Source organism: Podarcis bocagei, assembly GCF_964188305.1.
Source record: "Podarcis bocagei genome assembly, chromosome: 9".
Lineage (NCBI taxonomy): Eukaryota > Metazoa > Chordata > Lepidosauria > Squamata > Lacertidae > Podarcis > Podarcis bocagei.
In genome coordinates this window covers 78,252,343-78,275,456 of record NC_138134.1, presented here as the reverse complement: position 1 = coordinate 78,275,456, position 23,114 = coordinate 78,252,343, and the positions used below count along the sequence as shown (strand labels likewise).

The 23,114-nt window shown below is 47.5% G+C and overlaps 1 protein-coding gene across 2 annotated transcripts; it reads right to left on the bottom strand.

Annotated features, from left to right (window-relative positions):
- Window positions 1–3,947: 3,947 nt before the first annotated feature.
- On the bottom strand, window positions 3,948–22,654 carry LOC308595277 (CD209 antigen-like protein C). 2 transcript variants are annotated; one of them, XM_081209256.1, is made up of 8 exons: window positions 22,481–22,654; window positions 20,331–20,404; window positions 16,553–16,651; window positions 16,102–16,200; window positions 13,345–13,431; window positions 10,313–10,464; window positions 4,720–4,857; window positions 3,948–4,151 (listed from the first exon to the last, which is right to left on the bottom strand). In XM_081209256.1, exons 2-7 carry the CDS (start codon window positions 20,359–20,361, stop codon window positions 4,744–4,746), a joined length of 582 nt encoding a protein of 193 aa, XP_081065382.1. In that variant the 5' UTR covers window positions 20,362–20,404; window positions 22,481–22,654; the 3' UTR covers window positions 3,948–4,151; window positions 4,720–4,743. The 2 variants fall into 2 exon arrangements, with proteins under 2 accessions (XP_081065382.1, XP_081065381.1); XM_081209255.1 differs by having other exon boundaries at window positions 4,720–4,829; window positions 22,481–22,641.
- Window positions 22,655–23,114: the final 460 nt, after the last annotated feature.

Below are 23,114 nucleotides of genomic sequence, written 5' to 3'. Positions count from 1 at the left end.
GACCAAGTTACAGCATACTAGCAATTGTAGCATGAAGTTCCCAAGCACTGCCGTGGGAACATTTTTTACGGCTGCTGTTGTTCATGAAGAGATGTACCAGAGAAAGAAGTGTTTGCCCTTCAGGTACAGAATGGCAAAACGTGGATACTCTCTTCCGATGGTGGCTTCTCTAACTCAGGCACACGTGGTAAGAAAGGGTCAGGCATGGATATTTGGGCTGCAAGCCACTTTGAACGCAACCGTCAGATTAGACGAGGGTGTCTGAATTAATTGAGCAGAGGATTTAAAACAATGCTAGTCCTATTCAGAGTAGATGCGTTGAAGTTAATGGACATGACTGGCAGTTTCATTCATTTCAATGTATCTACTCTGTGTAGGACTTAGTGGACTACAACCCAATATATTATTTGTAAGTGCTTATATTCAGGTAGCAAAGCCCCTTCTTAAGAGAGGCCTCCCCTTTCCCACATCTTGTCTTGGATGGAATGTCTTTTCTAAAGCACCTGTGTGACATCAAAAAACAGAGGGACCATGAAGCGATGGGGCCAGTTTAAAACGGTTTGAACATCTGGCCACGAGAGCAAATGAAAACACCATTGGAAAATGCATCTATCTAAACCTGGCCCATTTCTCTACTCAAGCCAACACTGGGCAATAAATTGGTTTCAGTAATCAGAATCAGAGTTGCTGAGTTGACCCCTAAGGGTCATCTAGTCCAGCCCCTGCAATGCAGTAATATGCAGCCATCCCATATGGGGATCGAACCTGTAACCTTGGTGTTATTCCGCTTTTCAGAGTGTAAGGGCCCCTCCAGGTCAGCGGTTTCAGGCAAGTGCATTATGCAACATGTTATTGACACAAAGATAGTGCAATAGTGGTGGTTTTAGTCTGCCTCATTAGCAGTGCAGGGATCCTTCCTCAAACATATTATATTATTGCTGTCTGGAGGGACTACAGATGCACGTTTCTACCCTGGTCTTTGACTGTGGGTTAAACCACAGAGCCTAGGACTTGCTGATCAGAAGGTTGGCGGTTCGAATCCCTGTGGTGGGGTTAGCTCCCGTTGCTCGGTCCCTGTTCCTGCCAACCTAGCAGTTCTAAAGCACACCCAAGTGCAAGTAGATAAATAGGTACCACTCCAGCGGGAAGATAAACGGCATTTCCGTGTGCTGCTCTGGTTCGCCAGAAGCGGCTTAGTCATGCTGGCCACATGACCCGGAAGCTGTACACCGGCTCCCTCGGCCAATAAAGCGAGATGAGCGCCGCAACCCCAGAGTCGGTCACGACTGGACCTAATGGTCAGGGGTCCCTTTACCTTTACCTTTTTGACTCATGAGATGTGTGCTTTCAGGCCTCATCCTATTCTTGTGACTGCAATCTGTTTTAACTGTTTTTAATTCTCAATTTTAAGTTTTTCGTAACCCACCCTGGGACCTGCTGTGGCGAAGGGCAGTTGTTGTTGTGTTGTTGTTGTTTGCTATTTCAACAGCAAACACAGGGCAACACACACACACACTGGAATGCTTGTAGTATGAAAAGTTGTAGGATATGCACTGATTGGACGTGAAGCAGAGTCTGTAGGCACTGGCTGGAGATGCCACACAAAGATGGAAGGAATGGGTGCTGGAATCACTTGGGTCCATATGCACTCACTTGACAGCTCCAATGAATGGGACTGGGGCATGGGGCAGTTGTGTGGGGTGCAGGATGGAAGCACAGAATATATAACAACTATACACAGACACGCACACTAAAACAGGGGTCAGCAAATTTTTTCAGCGGGGGCCAGTCCACTGTCCCTCAGATCTTGTGGGGGGCTGGACTATATTTTGAAAATAAAAATAAAAATGAATTCCTATGCCCCACAAATAACCCAGAGATGCATTTGAAATAAAAGCACACATTCTACTCATGTAAAAACACACTGATTCCTGGACCATCTGTGGGCCGGATTTAGAAGGCGATTGGGTTGGATCTGGCCCCCAGGCCTTAGTTTGCCTACCCATGCTCTAAAACTAGCTTCTCATTTTCAGCCATGGCAGCAGGCATGGAGCGTGGCCTCTCCTGCCTGTTGTGGACTGGTCGGATGCAGAAAAGTGGTAGGAGGCATCAGCCAGGGAACCATCAGGGGAAGAAGGCTCAGAGCCAGGGGATTGGTGTTGGGCTGATGGTGAGTGGCCAGAGGGAGGAGACTGGGAGGAGGAGACGTTGGAAGCTGGAAGGGCAACAGAGTTTAGTGAGCAGGAAGAGGCGGTGGCAGACTGCAGTCCAGACTCTGAGGCTGAAGCAGAGGCTGGAGAGGAGGGCGGCAAGAGGCGCTGAATAATCCAGGGAGTCTCCACCTCCTGCTGCGACCAGCTACCCTCCCCCCGACCTATGATAACGTGCAGAGAAATATGAAAAGAGTCAGGGACGCGGACTTATAAAAAATATTGGGGGGGCCCGGGAAAGCTCATGAATAATAAATAAGCTCATGAATATGCAAATAAAGTGGCTCCGGCCCTAAATAGGGCAAGCCACGCCCCCCAGCCAGCCGATTGGCTGGCTGGGAGGTGTGGCCAGTCGGGATTCCCCTGTTCTCGCGGGATTTCCGGCAGTGCCTTGGCAGTGGCGGTGGTGCTGCGAAGCAGCGAGGCAGGAGCCCCCGCCCCCGGGGATTCCCTAATCTCGCGGGGGACGGCCGGGGCTCTCCGATTAGGGCGCGCGGCTGGCTGGCTGGCTGGCGAAGGAGCAGGTGGGGAGGAGGCGGGGGACGGCGGCGGCGCTCTGCTGGAAGGGCGCCCGAGATTATTGGGGGGGCTGAGCCCCCCCCCAAAATTTTTTGAGGGGGCTCGAGCCCCCTCAGGCCCCATGGAGTCGGCGCCTATGAAAAGAGTGGAACGGAGATTAGTTGTGCGCAGATGCAGTTTGAGACTGCGTGGGGAAAACCCAGGAGAGGAGGAGCCCTAGAGGCGTGGGAAGGTGGGGACCTTCAGTTGCTAAAACCACTGGGCTTGAGCTGTGGTTTGTTTCTTTGAATAAAGATTTAACTTCATTGGCCTCGGGTGATTTATTGCTTTTTGTTGCTGACCTACGCTAGGCTCAAGCCTTGACACTGCCTTTCCCAAACACACCCGAATGAACAAGGACAAGCGACTGGTTCTTTAATTCATTATTGGTGAAGCACTCGCTTACATCAGATCCTAATGTGCAAGTAATACACAAGAACACTACCTGCTAACTAGCTGTCTAGGCAACCTATGGCCTCAGACCTATGCCCCGTCTCGGATATTTGGAAGAGGAGCCTAGCTCTGCCCCATTCCTTCTTAAACCTCCTTGGCTGACGTGGTTCCCTTCACTTCAGTACTTGGCCCCACAATCAGGACCGATAGCAACTGTAGGATACAGTGGTATCTCAGGTTAAGTACTTAATTCGTTCCCGAGGTCCGTTCTTAACATGAAACTGTTCTTAACCTGAATCACCACTTTAGCTAATGGAGCCTCCTGCTGCTGCCACACAATTTCTGTTCTCATCCTGAAGCAAAGTTATTAACCCGAGGTATTATTTCTGGGTTAGTGGAGTCTGTAACCTGAAGCGTATGCAACCCGAGGTACCACTGTATTTTGTTCAGCCCCCGTAGGGCTGCCATAATCGGTGCCAACAACAAAGCATTGCTTTTTCACAACTTTTAATGCATGGATTCGCCAGATCTGAAGGAAAAGTCAAAATCCAGGGAAGGGGAATGTTCATGTATACTCACTCTGATTTGTTGTCATGGAGAGTGGGATATGACTGAAGTAATTCATGCATTATTTTTTGGTGTCCATCTTTGTGGGGTTCAAAATAAGTTCTATTTTTCCGGCCTTGAGGAAGTAGGATTAACTAGGAGTGGAGTTTTTTCACGCACCGTTTTCATAAGGTGGTAAGCTGACTTGCAGCAAAATGGCGCCCTGTCCATTCCCCCCCCCCTTTTGCCTGTAGATCAGGGAGAGCAGCACTTGCGACTTACGTCATCCACCTTTCTTCTGGACTCACCCTACAAACTGCAGCTTTTCTCTCATCGCAGCTAACATTGTTCCAACAGTTTCCTGGGGTTGCACAATTCATTCGAATTTCAACACAATCTTCCCTTAAGGGACCCCACGAGTCTGGCTGACCTGGCTCCCAAAAGCTGAAAAGAAGAGGCAATACAAATCAATCCAGAATGGCGCTCTACTTTTGCTATGGGGAAAAAAAAAGCTCTGTGCAGTGTGCAGACTCTTAGCACTAAAGTAGAAGCAGACTTCTCACACTAAGTAGATGGTTTGAGAATTTGAATTTGAACCAATGGATTCAAGTTACAAGAGATTGCAGATCAACATCAGGAAGAACTTTCTGGAAGTAAGAGCTGTTCAACAGTGGAACGGTCTCCCTTGGGAGATTGTCAACTTCCTTGGAGGTGTTAAGCAGAGGCTGGATGGCCATCTGTCAGGGATGTTAGGGGGTTGGACTAGATGACCCTCAGGGTCCCTTCCAACTCTACAATTCTATGATTCTATGTTACCGCAAGCAAGCGTTATCAAACACTTTCCTTATCACAGAATTCCATTTCGAAGAGAAACAGGTTGAATTGCACAACCTGAATTTGTCAATTGAATGCCACCCGAAAATAGTGAAAGTCTGGAAGAGCTCTTAGTAACGTTATTTTTGAGAAAGTCTATACAATAAAAGGCTGCAGAGAAGCTTTTTCATGGACCCACCTGGTTGTGAATGGCGTCTTACCATCAATCCACTTCCAGCTTTTGCCATCTTTTAAGAGTCCAATCCATACACTTTGTTTGGATGCCTTGGACAGTGATTCCACAAAAGTCTGCAAGACAGAAATAGAGTGTCTTCACCTGGAATAAGGGGTAAGGGGGAAATTCAACTGAGTTCACATTTAAGGGCAAATCAATCTGATTCACAGTTTCTGATACAACACATCAACCAAAACGGTGACCAACCTAGGTCCATAGCAAGGCCATTGAAGAAAAACCTGTAAAATAGGGAGGGAGGGAGTTTGAAGAAGCGAGCCAAGAGGAAGCCCTCTGGCTCGTGCCTGATTTTAAGTGTTCCCGGCCACGCCCCCACCAGCTGCTGGATTAGCTGGCTGGTCGATGACATGACCGGGATCCCCTGGGCAACGCGGGACTTCGTTCCCCGCCCCCGGAGGAGAGTGGGTGGCTGTGCGGTCCACCGCAACTCCTCCCCACAGGGAAGTGGAGCGGATTTGCTGGGGCAGAAGCACCACATTGGTTATTCTACTTCAGCATCTTTCTGAGAAACCAACCATCCATGCTGACGTGTGACAGGGAGCATTTCCCAGATTGTACCACTTTAGGTTGCAGGGAAGGGGCTGTGTGGCTTGAGTGGCGCATCTCCACATGCAAGGTGGCTTTCAAGTAAGGCAGGGCTGGCCAACTCCCAAGAGACTGCAATCTACTCACAGAGTTAAGAACTGGCAGTGATCTACCCCCCCCCCATTTTTGGATTCAGGTCAAAGTTGTTGAGTTTTTTCAAGGAGGAGGTTGAGCTTTTTTTAGGAGAGCCACAGTTGTTCAACTTCTTTGGGGGGGAGCCAATGATCTACTAGTGATCTACCACAGACATCCAGTGATCTTCCGGTAGATCATGATCTACCTGTTGGACATGCCTGAAGTAAGGCAATAAAGGCTTTCTGGGAAATGATATACAATGAATTGGAAAAAATAGTTTAAAATAACTTTTGGAAAAAAACAACAACCCAGCAGCCTTCTTATTAGGAATTGTAGGTACCAACATCCCAAAGGAACAGAAAAGACTCTTCATGTATGCGACAACAGCAGCACGGATGCTACTAGCCCAGAGATGGAAAGAAGAAAGAGTCTCTATCAGAGAACAATAGCAAACCAAGACTACGCTGAAATGGCAAAACTGACCAGAAAGCTCAGGAGCTAAGAAGAGAAAAACTTCAAGAAAGAATGGGAAAAAATTAGAATTTATTTAGGAGAATAAATCTGCAAGCAGATGAAAACATTAGCAGGATTTTAATCTTGCTTGTAGTGTAACAAATACTATGGACAGTATGGATAGATATAAAATATAGACTAGGAAATAATATGCAGTTGAAACTGTTGACAATAGGACCCATGGAGAGGATGGGGGAAGTCTCGAGTTTCAGAGAAATCTCTATATGGATATGTATTTGGTTTTGTTATAAATTTATATCTGTAAAATCAAATATAATAATAATAATAATAATAAATTTTATTTATATCCCGCCCTCCCCAGCCGAAGCCGGGCTCAGGGCGGCTAACAACAATAAAACAGTACAAAAGTACAACATAAACAACATTCTAAAATCATTCATTATAAAAATTAATTAATTCAAGCCACTGGCAACCATTGGGCCAGAGCTCTGCGAAGATTGCCGAGGGAGGGAGTCAGGCTGTGCCTTGGCCAAAGGCCTGGTGGAACAGCTCTGTCTTGCAGGCCCTGCGGAAAGATGTCAAGTCCCGCAAGGCCCTGGTCTCTTGTGACAGAGCGTTCCACCAGATCGGAGCCACAGCCGAAAAAGCCCTGGCTCTAGTTGAGGCCAGCCTAACCTCTCTGAGGCCTGGGACCTTCAAGATGTTTTTATTTGAAGACCGTAGGTTTCTCTGTGGGGCATACCAGGAGAGGCGGTCCCGTAGGTACGAGGGTCCTAGGCCATATAGGGCTTTAAAGGTTAAAACCAGCACCTTAAACCTGATCCTGTACTCCACCGGGAGCCAGTGCAGCTGGTATAGCACCGGGTGAATGTGATCTCGCAGCGAAGACCTCGTAAGGAGTCTCGCTGCAGCATTCTGCACCCGCTGGAGTTTCTGGGTCAGTCTCAAGGGCAGCCCCACGTAGAGCGAGTTACAATAATCCAGTCTGGAGGTGACCGTCGCGTGGATCACAGTGGCTAGGTCAGGGCGAGAGAGGTAAGGAGCCAACTGCTTAGCTTGGCGGAGATGGAAAAATGCCGCCTTTGTTATAGCTGCAATCTGCGCCTCCATGGAAAGGGAGGTGTCGAAGATTACACCCAAACTCTTAACGGACGGTGCTGGCACTAATTGCGCCCCCGCAAGAGATGGGAGTTGCCCCCCCAATCCCATATCGCCCCGTCCCAGCCACAGGACCTCTGTCTTCGAAGGATTTAGCTTCAACCGGCTCCTACGTAACCATCCAGCCACAGCTTCCAAACATCTGGTCAGTGTGTCTGGGGCCGAGTCAGGATGGCCATCCATCAACAGATAGAGTTGGGTGTCATCGGCATACTGATGACAACCCAGCCCAAAACTCCGAACAAGCTGGGCGAGGGGGCGCATAAAGATGTTGAAAAGCATCGGGGAGAGTATCGCACCCTGAGGTACTCCACACACCAAGGAGTGGCGCGATGACAATTCCCCCCCAAGCGCCACCCTCTGTCCCCGACCAGAGAGAAACGAGCGCAGCCATTGAAGGACTGTGCCCTGGATCCCCACGTCGGCAAGGCGGTGGTCCAGAAGTTCGTGATCGACCATGTCGAAAGCTGCTGATAGATCTAGAAGAATCAGCAGCCCCGACCCGCCTCGATCCAGCTGTCTACGAAGGTCATCTGTTAGGGCGACCAGAGCCGTCTCGGTCCCATGACCAGCGCGGAAGCCGGACTGGAATGGATCCAGAGCCGATGTTTCATCCAGAAACCCACCAAGCTGTTCAGCAACCGCTCTCTCAATCACCTTACCCAGGAACGGAAGATTCGAAACCGGGCGGTAATTGGATAGATCTAAAGGATCTAATGATGTTTTCTTTAAGAGCGGGCGCACCACTGCCTCCTTCAGTTCCCCTGGGAATGTCCCCGTGCCAAGGGACAAATTGATGATATCCCCCAGGAGGGCCCGCACCTCGTCTGGACACGCTCTAATCAGCCAAGACGGGCACGGGTCGAGAGGACAGGTGGTGGGCTTTCCAGCTCGGAGGAGTCTGTCCACATCGGCTGGGGATATCTGGTCGAAGTGGTCCAATACTGGACCCGAGGACAGTCGAGGGGCCTCCAGTTCCTTTATTGTATCCAAATTGGCAGGGAGGTCATGGCGGAGCGACAAGACCTTCTCCGCAAAAAAGCTCGCAAATGCCTCACAGCCGTGTGTCAATTTGTTATTTAAATTTGGCTGTCCCTCAAGGGACGTTAAAGACCTGATTATACTAAATAATTGCGCTGGGCGAGAGCTAGCGGATGCAATGGAGGCCGAGAAGTATGACTTCTTAGCAGCCTTCACCGCCATCTCGTAGGTTTTCATAAAAGCCCTATAAGATGTTCTTGAGGCTCCGTCACGGGCACCCCGCCATACTCGCTCTAGCCGTCTGAGGTCCCGCTTCATTTTCCGGAGCTCCTCGGTAAACCAGGGAGCCCGGTTTCTGCGGGGTCGCAGAGGGCGCTTAGGTGCGATCTCATCGATGGCTGCCAGGAGCTGGATATTCCAGCCCTCAACAAGCTCAGTCAATGAGTCGCCAGGGGGAGCAAGGTCCCGCAAGGCTTGACGGAATCTATCAGGGTCCATCAGCCTCCGCGGGCGAGCCCAAATCGGCTCGCCACCTAAGCAGGGTGGGGGTGGAAAGTCAATCCTGGCTTTCAGAGCGTAGTGATCAGACCATGGCACCTTCATCGAAGGAGACATGATCACATCTATACCGGCGCCAAAGATCAAATCCAGCGTGTGGCCTGCTTGATGTGTGGGGCCCGAAACAAACTGGGAGAGCCCTAGTGTCGCCATGGAAGACACCAGGTCCAGAGCCTGTGAGGAGGGAGTGGCATCAGCGTGGAAGTTGAAGTCTCCCAATACCAATAGGTTAGGGAACTCCAAGGCCCAGCCGGCCACCGCCTCCAATAGGCCTGACAGGGTGGCTGCTGGTGCGCTAGGTGGCCGGTACACCAGCCAGACAGCCAAGCTCTCCTCGGAGCCCCACACTAGGCCAACACATTCGATGCCGGGGATCGATGGCGATGGTAGAGCCCTGAAAGGACAATCTTCCCGGATTAATAATGCCACCCCTCCCCCCCGGCCCACAGTCCGCGACTGGTGGAGGACAGAGAAACCCGGGGGCGCCATCTCTCGTAAGGTAACTGTTGCCCCTTCGCGCACCCAGGTCTCTGTCACACAAGCCAGGTCGACCCCCTGCGAGATAAAGAAATCCCGCAGGGTGGCGGTTTTATTGCCTATAGACCTGGCATTGCACAGCACCAGTGACGGAGGTGAGTAATCCTTGCTCACCCTACCCTCGTCCCTCGGGATGGGGCGCAGATTGGAAAGGGTACGAGCGTATCCATATCTCGATCCCCTTCGCCTGTAACATCTGCCCCCACCGCCATACCTCCCTCGCCCCTCCACGGTAGCAATCCCAGGCCTCATAGTGGCCTCCATTGATGGCAATTAATATTATTCTTTCGCAGCCTAGAACAATAAAACCTTAAAACAATAAAAACAAAAAACAAAAACAACCCAGAAAACAATAAAACAATACAAACAAAAACTGCAAAAATTACAAATTCATCAAAATCTAACAAATTCCCCAGCCCACCCAAACATCCATCCCACCCCCATATATAGAATCGAAAGGGAAAGGGAAATATTAAAATATGAAAGATCAAAACAAAACAAAACATAACAAAACAAGGTGACTTCCAAGTAAAGCACCACCATGCTAAGGCATCATAAAAGCACTCAGAAGCACGAAACATAAGTGCGAATATAACCCAGCAGAGGAGCTACTAAACGGCCTCGGTCCAGTATGCCTGAAGGAGCATCTCCACCCCCATCGTTCTACCCGGACACTGAGGTCCAGCACCAAGGGCCTTCTGGCGGTTCCCTCGCTGTGAGAAGCCAAGTTACAGGGAACCAGGCAGAGGGCCTTCTCGGTAGTGGCGCCCTCCCTGTGGAACGCCCTCCCACCAGATGTCAAAGAGAACAACAACTACCAGACTTTAGAAGACATCTGAAGGCAGCCCTGTTTAGGGAAGCTTTTAATGTTTGATGTATCACAGTATTTTAATATTCTTTTGGAAGCCGCCCAGAGTGGCTGGGGAAGCCCAGCCAGATGGGCGGGGTATAAATAATACACAATAAATTATTATTATTATTATTATTATTATTATTATTATTATTATTATTGGCTTCTGTCAAATAGTACCATCCAGTTGGTCCCCCCTCTATGGTCCTCCTCAGCGACATAGAAGGGTGCTTTGGGGCCCCCACTTCACTCAAGGGTCAGATTGTAAAATCATTGTGATGTGAATGCATTTGCCTTCTAGCATCCCATTGTTAGGCTTACCTCCTCGCTAGCAGTTGTGATGGGAGTCAAAGTAGCATTTCTGTTTCTACATGCCCTTCGGGCATAAAAAAATGCCGTTTCATAAGCGTCAAGGTAATAGAGGTGGCCATCATGTTGCTTCCACCCAGTGGATATCCTTTCAATGAAGGCGTCTTTGAGCCAACGTGGCCGGATCATAAAAGGAACCCACCGAGAACAAGAAAGGCGGACATTAGGAACCAGCTTTTAGATCTCTGCAGATTTTAATATGCATCTCAGAAGTACATGTATTTCATTAAGTGCCAATATGATACAAGCCAGAGTTTTGACATAATCCAACCCTGCAACATTCCAGTACATAGAATCATAGAATCATAGAGTTGGAAGAGACCACAAGGGCCATCGAGTCCAACCCCCTGCCAAGCAGGAAACACCATCAGAGCACTCCTGACATATGGTTGTCAAGCCTCTGCTTAAAGACCTCCAAAGTAGGAGACTCCACCACACTCCTTGGCAGCAAATTCCACTGTCGAACAGCTCTTACTGTCAGGAAGTTCTTCCTAATGTTTAGGTGGAATCTTCTTTCTTGTAGTTTGGATCCATTGCTCCGTGTCCGCTTCTCTGGAGTAGCAGAAAACAACCTTTCTCCTTCCTCTATGTGACATCCTTTTATATATTTGAACATGGCTATCATATCACCCCTTAACCTCCTCTTCTCCAGGCTAAACATGCCCAGCTCCCTTAGCCGTTCCTCATAAGGCATCGTTTCCAGGCCTTTGACCATTTTGGTTGCCCTCCTCTGGACACGTTCCAGTTTGTCAGTGTCCTTCTTGAACTGTGGTGCCCAGAACTGGACACAGTACTCCAGGTGAGGTCTGACCAGAGCAGAATACAGTGGCACTATTACTTCCCTTGATCTAGATGCTATACTCCTATTGATGCAGCCCAGAATTGCATTGGCTTTTTTAGCTGCCGCGTCACACTGTTGGCTCATTCCCAAGAACATTTGTGATATCTCAAAACAGGGAATCAAACCTGGGCAAAACATTATAGATTTATTGTTTACATCTAATTAGGAAACACTGTAACAGACACAGTTGGGAGGGGCAAAGGGACCTTAGCCCCCGGAAGTTGGCTCCTATCCTGGCAATGCAAATCAGTTGCTAGAGCTGGCGAGGAAGAGGAGCAACATTTGAATCTCACAACCAGCTTGAGGTTCTAGGGCTCTCCCAGTTTGTTTCGGGCCCCATACATCAAGCAGGCCTCACGCTGGATTTGATCTTTGGTGCAGGCGTAGATGTGATCATGTCCCCCTTGATGGAGGTGCCATGGTCTGATCACTATGCACTGAAGGCCAGGATTGACTTCCCGCCCCCACCCTCCTTAGGTGGCGAGCCTATTTGGGCTTACCCGTGGAGGCTGATGGACCCTGATGGATTCCGTCAGGCCTTGCGGGACCCTGCTCCCCCTGGCGACTCATTGACTGAGCTTGGCGGCCATCGATGAGATCGCACCTAGGCGTCCTCTGCGACCCCGCAGAAACTGGGCTCCCCGGTTTACCGAGGAGCTCCGGAAAATGAAGCGGGACCTCAGACGGCTAGAGCGAGTATGGCAGGGTGCCCGTGACGGAGCCACAAGAACATCTTATAGGGCGTTTATGAAAATCTATGAGATGGCAATGAAGGCTGCAAAGAAGTCTTACTTCTCAGCCTCCATTGCATCCACTAGCTCTTGCCCGGTGCAACTTTTTAGTTTGGAAGCTGTGGCTGGATGTTTACGTGGGAGCCGGTTGAAGTTAAATCCTTCGAAGACAGAGGTCCTTTGGCTGAGTCAAGATGATATGGGGTTGGGGGGCCAAATCCCATCCCTTGTGGGGGCGCAATTAGTGCCGGCGCCTTCCCTCAGGAGTTTGGATGTAGTCTTTGATGCCACCCTTTCTATGGAGGCGCAGGTTACAGCTATTACAAAGGTGGCATTTTTTCATCTCCGCCAAGCTAAGCAGTTGGTCCCTTACCTCTCTCGCCCCGACCTTGCCACTGTGATCCATGCGACGGTCACCTCCAGGCTTGATTATTGTAACTCATTCTACGTGGGGCTGCCCTTGAAAATGACCCAGAAAATCCAGCGGGTGCAGAATGCCACGGCGAGACTCCTTATGGGGTCCTTGCCTTGGGATCACATTCACCCAGTGCTATACCAGTTGCACTGGCTCCCAGTGGAGTACAGGATCAAGTTTAAGGTGCTGGTTTTAACCTTTAAAGCCCTATACAGCCTAGGACCCTCGTACCTATGGGTCCGCCTCTCCTGGTATGCCCCACGGAGGACCTTACGGTCTGCAAATAACAACATCCTAAAGATTCTGGGTCCCAGAGAGATCAGACTGGCCTTGACCAGAGCCAGTGCCTTTTTGGCTGTGGCCCTGGCCTGGTGGAATGCTCTGTCACAAGAGACTAGGGCCCTGTGAGATTTGACATCTTTTCGCAGGGCCTGCAAGACGGAGCTGTTCCGCCAGGCCTTTGGCCAGGGTTCAGTCTGACTCATTTTCTCCTTGTATAAGAACAAGCACGAAGGAGGTTCCCAGCCCGCTCACAGGTACTCATAATATTAGCGGAAACAGTTGGTAACCACCTTCAATTTTAAACTGAAGATTGCCACTTGTCCAGTTTGTTTGAATTAATCGTGGGATGTATCTCAATTTATTGATTGCTTGTTTTTATGCATTGTCTTACTTGTATGATGTTAGCTGCTCTGAGCCCGGCTTTGGCAAAGGGTGGGGTGGGTGGGATATAAATAAAATGTAATTATTTATTTAATAGGGCACCCTTCCCCCGCCTGGTAAGCTCCTGTGCTGGCTGAGGCTGATGGGAGTTTTGCTCCACGTGCTTTGGACTATGTGGGAAGGCACATGGTTGAGGCTCAAGAGTGGCCAGATGCAAAAAGGGACCACCACCATGTTCAGAGGCTGTGGGACTTTCAGGAGGTACAGATTCGGCTGGGCAAGGTTCTCCTTGTCCTCTGATTTGTTTGCATCACAGTCGCATAGAGTAACTTACCAATTGATAGCTGTAATTCAAAAATTTTAGAATCTATCTTGACCACTTCCTGCAGTAACTTCTGAGCTTCACTGAGTATTGCCGAATCTAAAAAGTTGTAGTGGATCAAGTCAGGGAGATCTCAAAACACACACACACACACACACACACACACACACACACACACACACAGAGTACTGTATTTTTCCATGTATAACACGCCCCCATGTATAAGACAACCCATATTTTTGGGGACAAAAAATAAAATTTTGGAGGGGGAGACTGCCCAGAGATGTTAAGTTTTTTGGGGGGCGGAATGCCCAACTGCACACTCAACGAAACCACAGCAGATGGCACGCACGCCACAAATCAAACGCCCAATTGCCGCAGACACAGCCAATCATCAGCAGGCCTTGCCACAGCAACCAAATACACGCCAAATCGCCCATCACCCCTCAGCTTTCCATGTATAAGAAGACACACAGTTTTAGCCAATTATTTCTACAGAAATAATATCACCTTAGGATCAGAAAATTACGGTAATTGCGTTACATTCTGTTGCGCTCTGGCATAAGACAAGAAGCAGATCCCAGGGTTATGCTGATGGGAGCAGTCCTGATTCTCTGCAGCAGGGATCACCAAGAGGGAGGGATCCTGGTTAGTGTATGCCATTATATCAGTGTCCCTTTGTCTCAACCCCCATGATTGTGTACGGGAAATGGCTCTTATGGACATGATCCTGCAAAGGGTGCAATGATTCCGTGCGCAGATTGCCCAGTTAGTTATATCTATCCCTGGTCCCCCACCCGCAACTCAACTTGGTGAAGCTCTCATCCCACCAACTCTGCCCCCAAACCCTAGAGATCACCTTGCAGTGACTACAGCTGTGATCCTATAGATCAGGGGTAGTCAACCTTTTTATACCTACTGCCCACTAATGCATCTTTTTTGATGGTAAAATTTCCTTACTGCCCACCAGTGCTCAATGGAAGGAGGATTCAGCTTGCGCCGTAGAACCCACTACAGCCCACCTAGAATCCTGAAATGCCCACTAGTGGGCGGTAGGGACCAGGTTGATGACCCCTGCTATAGATCTTCCAGATGCAATGGGATTTCCTCCCAGGTAAGAGAGAAAAAGTATAAATGCATCACTGAATTGAAGTTTAAACTGTTTATTAGCAATTCTAGCCCTTCCTTACACAAACACACACTTCCCTCCATGTCACTTTTTTAAAAGCCAGCAATAATTAAAAATGGACTATCTAAGATCTAAGAGGAACCCTGCCCAGTAACTGGCCACTACATTTTGGACCAGTTGAAGTTTCTTCCAAGGGCAGCCTCACATAGAGCACATTGCAATGTTCTGTGTGAGAAGTTTTGATGAGTTCAAACAAAATGGACCAAAGAAAGGGGAATCAGCTAGTGAACTTCTGCTGCAATTCCTCAGGACTAAACTTCATCAGATTCTTTGGCAAAAAGGTATGTTGGACTTACTGCGAACTTCCTTTCTCTTCAATAGATGGAAGTTACCCAGGAATGGCTTGCTCCTCCCACTTGCCTCAGAAGCAGGGCTATGCAAATGACTTTGGGCTTGGTCCGAGCCAGTAGGAGAACTCTCCCCTGGTTTCAGGACACAATTGCAGCTGAATGAAAAAAGGAATTATGGAATATTTCTTGCAGTTCAAGAAACCATTACCTTCTGTTCCCGTAAACACAAATAAGTGGGCATATAACTAACCCCTGCCTGAAGAAGATTAGACAGAAAGTCACCCCCTCGACCTTAATCTATCCTAATAATTGGCTCCTGAAGTCAACCCTAACCCTAACCCCTTATACTGTGGCAGGGAGACAGTTCTTGGGTGATTCATCTACTGAAGAGAATTAACATCCATGGGAAACCCAGTCTTCCAGGCTTGGAGTAATATAGGAACGGCATGTTTTAAAAAATGGCAAAGCAGTACACTGTACAGTGGATGCTCGGGTTGTGAACGTGATCCGTGCAGGAGGCACGTTCGCAACCCACAGCGCCACATCTGCGCATGCCCGGGTGTTGCAATTCGGCACTTCTGTGCATGTACAAAGCACGATTTAGCGCTTCTGTGCATGTGCGAGCGCCAAAACCCGGAAGTAACCCATTCCAGTACTTCCGGGTTTAGCGCGGTGCACAACCTGAAAACACACAACCTGAAGTGTCTGTAACCTGAGGTATGACTGTACACCCACCCTGGGGAGCTGTCCAATTCGGACAACAGACAGAGCCTCACAAGTTACATTCTGTCTTGGTCTGGGTGGAGTTATAGGCCCTTGGACAGTTCCGGTAACAAGAGAAAGAAAGTCTGATGTAAACCTGTGCCGTCTGGCTGGCAATGCAGAGTTTGGCTTCCATTTACACTTCTGTTGTTTGTCTGTATATATAGGTTAATGGGAGGGTTTTGCAGAGGAAACGGAATGAATTGGTCTCTAACTATAGACTGGCATTTAAAGGTACTGAGCCCAAAGTCATTTGATAGCCTTGCCTCTGGAGCAAGTGGGGGAAATGGCCTGCTCCTAACTGCCCTCCAAAACTGAAGGGGGAATCTTGGGTTCCATATGGGGTTACACAACTGCTGAATATTGTGAATGGAATAGAAGGGTATTCTTAGAGAAGAGGCATTGGAAGACAGGTGGGCAATACTCCCTCTTTACATGACTGTAAGCCCTCCTTCAGGAATGGGATGATGACCCAGCGTGGGAGAGAGGGAAAGGACTTGAGCATCAACACTGCAACTCATTACTTACCGTTCATGTGTTCAAAGGACTGATTTCGACTGACCATGAATTCCCGAATCCTCTGCATAGCATTGATCTTTAGTGCTACTTCTTGTGATTCCAAATAATCTAATACCAAGGAAGGTAGAAAAGGAGTACTGTTTAGACACAACCTAGTGAGATGGTCATTCTGAGCATAGCACACACATGCCTCCCTCTGCAATGGTCACAAGGACTCAATTTCTAATGCCATTGCTCAGTCCTGGAAAAGGCGTTGACATACGAAAGGAGACAGTGCACTGGAGCGCAAGTGGAATGTGGCAATCAGCTACCTCTTTGTGCAGAGCTTAGCTGGTGGGGGGTTTCCACATAGATTGAATCAAGTCAATGGGGAGTACAAGGACTTAATGGAGGTAGGGTTGTGCCTCCCCTCTTTTTGAAAGGGTTCTTCATATTCTTTGCTATAAGAGTAGGAACTTACACAGAACAAGCAGCACAGTTGAGATAGAAAGCATGAGGACACACAGGAACCCAACAGCCCATTCACCATAGTAAGATTCCTCCTCATCAGGCAGTGTCTCTGGAAGGAAAAAAAGGAACGGAAATTGTCCTTGGACCACCCATAGAAAGCATCCTGGCATCATCCCAGTGGATAAGCTTGTTCATATATTCTGGCTTTAGCCAGCAGCACCTAAACCACAAAAGCTTTGAAAGCTGCTGCTCAATAAACCTACACTGGACTGAAAGCTTGATAACTTGATAACTATGGGCTTGTCACAAATCTTCCCTCTGTCTTCCAAGGAGCACCCTGTTGGGATTTTTGCCTATGTGCTATCTGATGCAGCTTCCCACAAAAGCAATTAAGGAGTTGGCCGAAGACCAAGAAGACTGAGCAGAGGGAGTTATTCTGCCTAGAGATATGGGACCTTGGATACAACTCTGCTATTGGACGAGGCCACTCACATAGGCATGATGACACATGACCTTCCTGTTGGATAGTGGCTGGTTGGTCAATGTTGTTCTGAGAGTTAGTTGGAATTTGTTCAGAAAGAGTTAAGATCCATGTCTGTATCTGTTGGGATATGACTACTACGCAGCTGCGAACAAGCAGCTGGATGTTTACATCACATGATGGAGCTAACCGTGGGACAGGAAGCTCCAGGGATTTCTCAGAGATCTGTTCTTTGTGTAACATGAGACCTTCCTGTTGCTTGTGTGAAGGAAGTCTGAGTCAGTTGCTCGGGGAAGTCTGAGTGAACGGACATGTTTTTGTACAGTTGTACAGTTAGAAATAAACTGTAGAGATGTAGCAGACTTTCTGACTATCTTCTTTCTCCTGCTGCTATGCAAGAGGGAAGGGGGTGTGCACCTTTCATCAGGGAGGTGTCGCCTATCAAGATCTCCCTGGACTGCCGGGATGCCAGCCAGGGAAGATCACCGGTAAACAGGTCCCAGGAGCCTGGGAGAGGGGCCAGCCTCTCCCGAGGGGGCCAGTTTTCCAAGAGTATCCTGTATATAGTAACTTGTGAGTCTGCTGTAAATAATAAACCTATAAGTAACAAAGTTACTAATAGCAGCGTCTTGTTCCTGCTTCATCCTGCCAGCTAGCAACCGACTGCTTCTGGACAGTCTGCGTATGCTCTGCAATATTCAACAGGTTATGGCTGAGATCCTTCAACAGGTTATGGTCGAGATCCTTCAATACACCTTGCCACCATTGCCGCCACTACAGCACCAGCAGGTGTAGCAAATGGTAGTTTGCACGGGCCGAAAAGATGGCTGAAGAACATCACAAAATGGATGCAATGCCTTTGAAATGATCACGAACTGTGTTGCATAAGCACTAATGGAATGTGGAAAACATCATAATGTTTTGGCAAAAACAGTGTGTGCCGGGAACGGTACGTGCAAGGAGGCTTGGAGGTGGGCTGTAGAACTTTACACAATGTTTAGATAAGATAAGAGTTGCAAGATGATGCTGAGGACAAGGATGTGAGATGCCAAAAACATGCCAAGAACAAGGAGTAAGGAGTTGTGTAACGGAAGACCAAGGTGTATAAATGGTAAAGCCTTACAGCCTCAGTTATGTGCCAGACATTGACAGCTGTCGTCCGGTCACTCGTGTTTCTTACTGGGTCTGATCAATCCAGTGTAGAGTGGTGAGTATGGGAGATGTATGTGCCAGGGAGAGGCAAACGGGAAAAGATGAAAGAACAGAAACCAGCAATTATAGAGAGCCGAAAGAGATCATTAGCAGCCTGTCGTCTGACAGTGAGTCTGACGTAGAGAGGGAGGAGGATGAGCCGGGAACAAGTCATTCTGTACACAGAGGAAGTCAGGGGAGGGGTTTCTGCAGACTTGCATGCTGGGTACGGAAAAGGAAAAAAAAAAAGAGTAGACGCGGCAACTGTGCAACAAGGGGACGGACGCTAATTGAAACGCTGGAGATGTACTTTTGAACTTTGTCAAATAAATCAAATAGTTTGGAACTGGCTTGGAGCCCGGAGTCTTATCTATGCCAGCTGGACAGCATTAAGCCTCTGACAGTATGGATGTTTGTGTGATTGAGTGCATGTTCCCTGTCTTGTCATGCTTGTTAATCAATAAAGCAATGTTACAGAGAAAATCCAGCGTTGGTTGTCTGAGGTTTACTTGCGCTTTCCTAGAGTGTACTACTGGTCTCATTTATGCTAAACACTAAACAGATGAAAAGGACCTATTGGTCATAACATAGGCTGGATCCTTAGAGGCTGGATCTGCTGCCTTCATGGATTCCGCCACCTGAGGCAGTCACCTCAGCTTGTGAGTTGGGTGGGCCAGCGTTGGCTTCTTGTTTCCCCTAGCCTTTCCCCCTGTACATCAACAATGCCAGTATAAAATAAACATCATGATCAATAGAAGGCAATAGTCAATAACACCTAACTTACTCCATATAGAGTACACACAGACACAACAACAACAAAACCTTGCTAAGCATTGCAAAATATAAAGGCTTATATTCAGAAAGATAGGCAGAGTCCCACTGATTTTAACTAGACATTTTCATCTGAATTCTACATGTATAAATTACTGAATTTCTTAAACACCTGGAGGAGTTCTTCTTTCTCTTCATGTTCCTGGCTGGAAGTTAAGATCTATAAATTTGGCAGTGATTCGCTAATGGAACTTTTCTGCCATGATGCCCCATTTTTGGAATTTTCTACCCACTGAAATTTTTCTGGCACTTTTGTTGTTGACATTTATACACCAAGTCAATACGTGGCTACTTCTCTGAGCTTTTAGAGACCAAGAACTAAGCCATGGGTTGGAAAACTTAGGCCCAGGGGCCGTATCCAGCCCAATTGCCTTCAAAATCCTGCCCGCGGACGGTCTGGGAATCTGTGTGTTTTTACATGAGTAGAATGTGTGCTATTATTAAAAATGCATCTCTGGGTTATTTGTGGAGCATAGGAATTTGTTCACCCCCCCAAATATAGTCCTGCCCCCCGCAAGGTCTGAGGGACAGTGGACCGTGGTGCCCCCTGCTGAAAAAGTCTGCTGACCCCTGTAGTAAGCCATAGTAAGCAGCGTGTGACAGGGGGCAGGGATGAAAAAGAAAGAGGAAGCAGAGGGCTTGCAGAAGACCAGGTAAGATTTTTTGCTCATTGGGGATGGGCAAAGATGTCAATTTCTCATTTTTTCCAATTCTTAATTCAGTTCTCCACATTTCCAGACTAGATTGTGATTATTATTATTTTTTAAAAAAACACATTCTAATGAAAATTCGCCAGTGTTTTAGTGCGAATTTCTCTTAATATGCACATATTTTATTGCAATTTGCCTAATCTACAAATTTGCAAAGGAATTACCTTACGCTAAAGTTTTTTTGTATGTTATTTTTATCAATGCATGCATTTTTATGCACACCTACTGCTAATACATGTGTGTGTGTTTTTAAATAAACATTGCTTGGCTGGACAAATTTGGAGAAGTGTGAGTTTCAGAGTATGGCTCTGTTTCAGTTTGCATGTTGTTCTGGACAGTGAGAATCAGATAAGTACACCTTTAAATGTGAACTGAGCTGAGTTTCTCCCCATCCCTAATTCTTAAATGGAGAAAGAAGCCCAAACTGGGAGTAGCTGTGTCTCTCACATCCTCTCTCCAGTTAAAGAGAAACAAGCAAGGAAAGCAGACAGAATGGAGCCCCCTGGGCCTTGCTCCAAATATAAAAATATGGTTTGTATTCCTGTGAACTGAAAATAAAATTAGAAACAACTTACCTCCTGATGGGGGACTACTGCCTTTCTTCATTTTGCCTATTCATTTTCACTGGCTTCTCCACCTGGATTGTTCTCTACGGAAATATATAATGGACTTTGTTTTTTAAAATATTTTTATTATTATTATCATCACTTTTAGCAGATCAATTTATAAATCAATATATCCAATTACATTTTCCCATTTCCCCCTTCCCTCCCACTCCCACCCTCCAAAGACTTCCCTCGGCTCCTCTCTCTGATTTGTTTATACATATTATTCTCTGCATGTTATAAAATTGTACATATCATTGCCTTATCTGTCATAAGTTGTGGTTCGAGGACCCGACCCCCGCGATGCGGAATGAATACACAAGGACACATGATATAAGGTTAATGGGCATGGAAAGGCCACAACTTTATTGATTACAGCAGTGGAAAAGGTATTGGCTTAGGCATTGGATCTCTAAAGCAAGTGGGTTTATTCACCAGTAGGTGGAGCCTGTTGATGCTAATCCTGATGTCACCGAGGGTCGTGCTATGGCCTCCCGCCAAGCAGGCATCGGACAGAACACACGACCGCCAGATTCCTTTAACGGAATACCCAAAAATTGAAGGCATAGGCGATGGCCACACCTAGCCCTTCGACACACCACAACACATTATTCCAATGCCTAACCTACCCACCAATACCACAAAAGTTGTGACGATTGCTACGAGGTAGGCGAAAAAACCAAAAAGCCTAATGCCAAATGGAAAAACTCCTACCAGGCCCCCTAGACAACTATAGCAAGGCCAATGACCTAAGCCCTAACTCTAAGGGAGTGGAGGGTGGGTGACTCGCAACGAGATGATGGCGAAGAATGAGGCCGGGGAGAGGCTGGCACCGCAGCAAAAGGCTGCTGAACACGCCCCCTCCGAGGCACCTGGTTGGCTGCCTCCCGAGGGGCGTGGGCGCCAGCCAGGTGAGGTGGAGGCAGGGGGCTACGCCCCCTGGTAGGGGCGGTGCTCGGGCTCCCGTCCACAACCACTCCCCTCTCTTCCAGGGAGGAGAGTCTTTCTACTAATGAATTTGTGGATGTTTATTCAAAACCTGCCAAGACCACAAATCCTTTTGTGGTCTTTTAAAATAGTTTGTAAATAGTTCCAATTCTTCCTTGAAATCACGATTGTCCTTCTCACACAGTTTATATGTCAACTTTGCCAACTTTGCATAGCTCATCAGTTTTTCTTGCCATTGTTTTTTCGTCGGGACTTCCTCATTCTTCCATCCTTGTGATAACAAGACTCTTGCTGCTGTTGTAGCATACATAAATAGGTTTGTAGACTGCTTAAACTGTAACTAAAAGACATCCTTCACAAACCTGGCATCCTCCTAATGGTATTTGGCTGGGGCTGATGGGAATTGTAATCCAAAACGACCTGCAACAGACCTGGTTGATGAAGGCTACATTAAGACGAATGGAGTACTTAAGGAGCACTCATAACGTTCATTCTTATGCTCCTCCTGCTTTGTATGATAGGCTGGCTGCAGTTTTGTGGAGCATAGTTAACACAGCATTTGCACCCAGAAAGCCTCTGGGATCTCCAGCAGCAGCAAAGCAATGCCTGAGATTTTGAAGTGTGGGTGACCATGTCAGATCACGCAGCACTGGGCAAGGCAGGGAATTCTCTGACTCAGTGAAAAGAGGGACAGAGAATTTTGTTCTGTCTGCCTTCTTAAGCAGACCGACCTAATTTGCACCTCCTGAACAAATAAGCAGCTCAAAATGTAATTATCATTTGGGTTTTTCGCATTTCCAAATTTTGTGATATGGTCCTTGGCTCAAATTAAATACAAATGCATTTTTAAACAACAACAACACCACACACACTTGTGTACTTTGTGATAAATACATTCAGAAACGTGTGTGCCGAAATAATATATATATATCTAAACACTTAGTTTGTGTTTAAAACTCATATTTGAATACAATTTTTCATACCGAATTTTCTTTCTTGTCAAAATTCACACCTCAGCATAGAAACAGGATGGAATGGACTTATGAATAAACACATATGAAACACATGTGAAAGTGACATGGATGAGAAACCGACTAATCTACCCATCCTTAAGTACAAGGCAGTTTCATACGAATAACATCCCCCACCCAATTCTGCCCCTATTTGGATACCGTGGTGCTCCCATCAGCTGATCTTCTCTTGGCCTCAGCTTCTTCCTGCAGACAGATGTTCCTTCCTTCAACAGCTCCAACCACCTCCTACTTTGATGCAGAACATTCTAGAACTCTTCCCATTCAGCTTCTGCTGCTCCCTAACTGGGACTGGCAGCCAGCCAATCAGCATTCCACATAGAGCAGAAAGTCCGGGAGCCAGCGTGGTGTAGTGGTTAAGAGCAGTGGACTCGTAATCTGGTGAACCAGGTTCGATTCCCCGCTCCTCCACATGCAGCTGCTGGGTGACCTTGGGCCAGTCACACTTCTCTGAAGTCTCTCAGCCCCACTCACCTCACAGAGTGTTTGTTGTGGGGGAGGAAGGGAAAGGAGAATGTCAGCCGCTTTGAGACTCCTTAGGGTAGTGATAAAGCGGGATATCAAATCCAAACTCTTCTTCTTCTTGGAAAATACTTAGTTTACATATTTGCTAGAAGCCTTATAGCTGGGCTGGAAGATTGGGAAAATATTGCCTAACAGAAAAGATCATTTGGATGTCATTCTGGAGTGAATATTTTGAATATCGAATAGACCCCTTATTTCCTCTGTTAAGGACCAACTGGTTTGATGATTTTGTTTTCCAATAGATGATGCA

What these genes read in the sequence shown, in the direction of transcription:
- LOC308595277 (XM_081209255.1), bottom strand. Translation starts at nt 20,361, where the DNA reads ATGAAGAAAGGCAGTAGTCCCCCATCAGGAG. An exon ending in CAGTAGTCCCCCATCAGGAG is followed by an intron (nt 16,652 to 20,330) that starts GTAAGTTGTTTC and finishes TTTTCCTTCCAG; the next exon opens with AGACACTGCCTGATGAGGAG. An exon ending in AAGACGCCATTCACAACCAG is followed by an intron (nt 4,152 to 4,719) that starts GTGGGTCCATGA and finishes TCTTCTTTTCAG; the next exon opens with CTTTTGGGAGCCAGGTCAGC.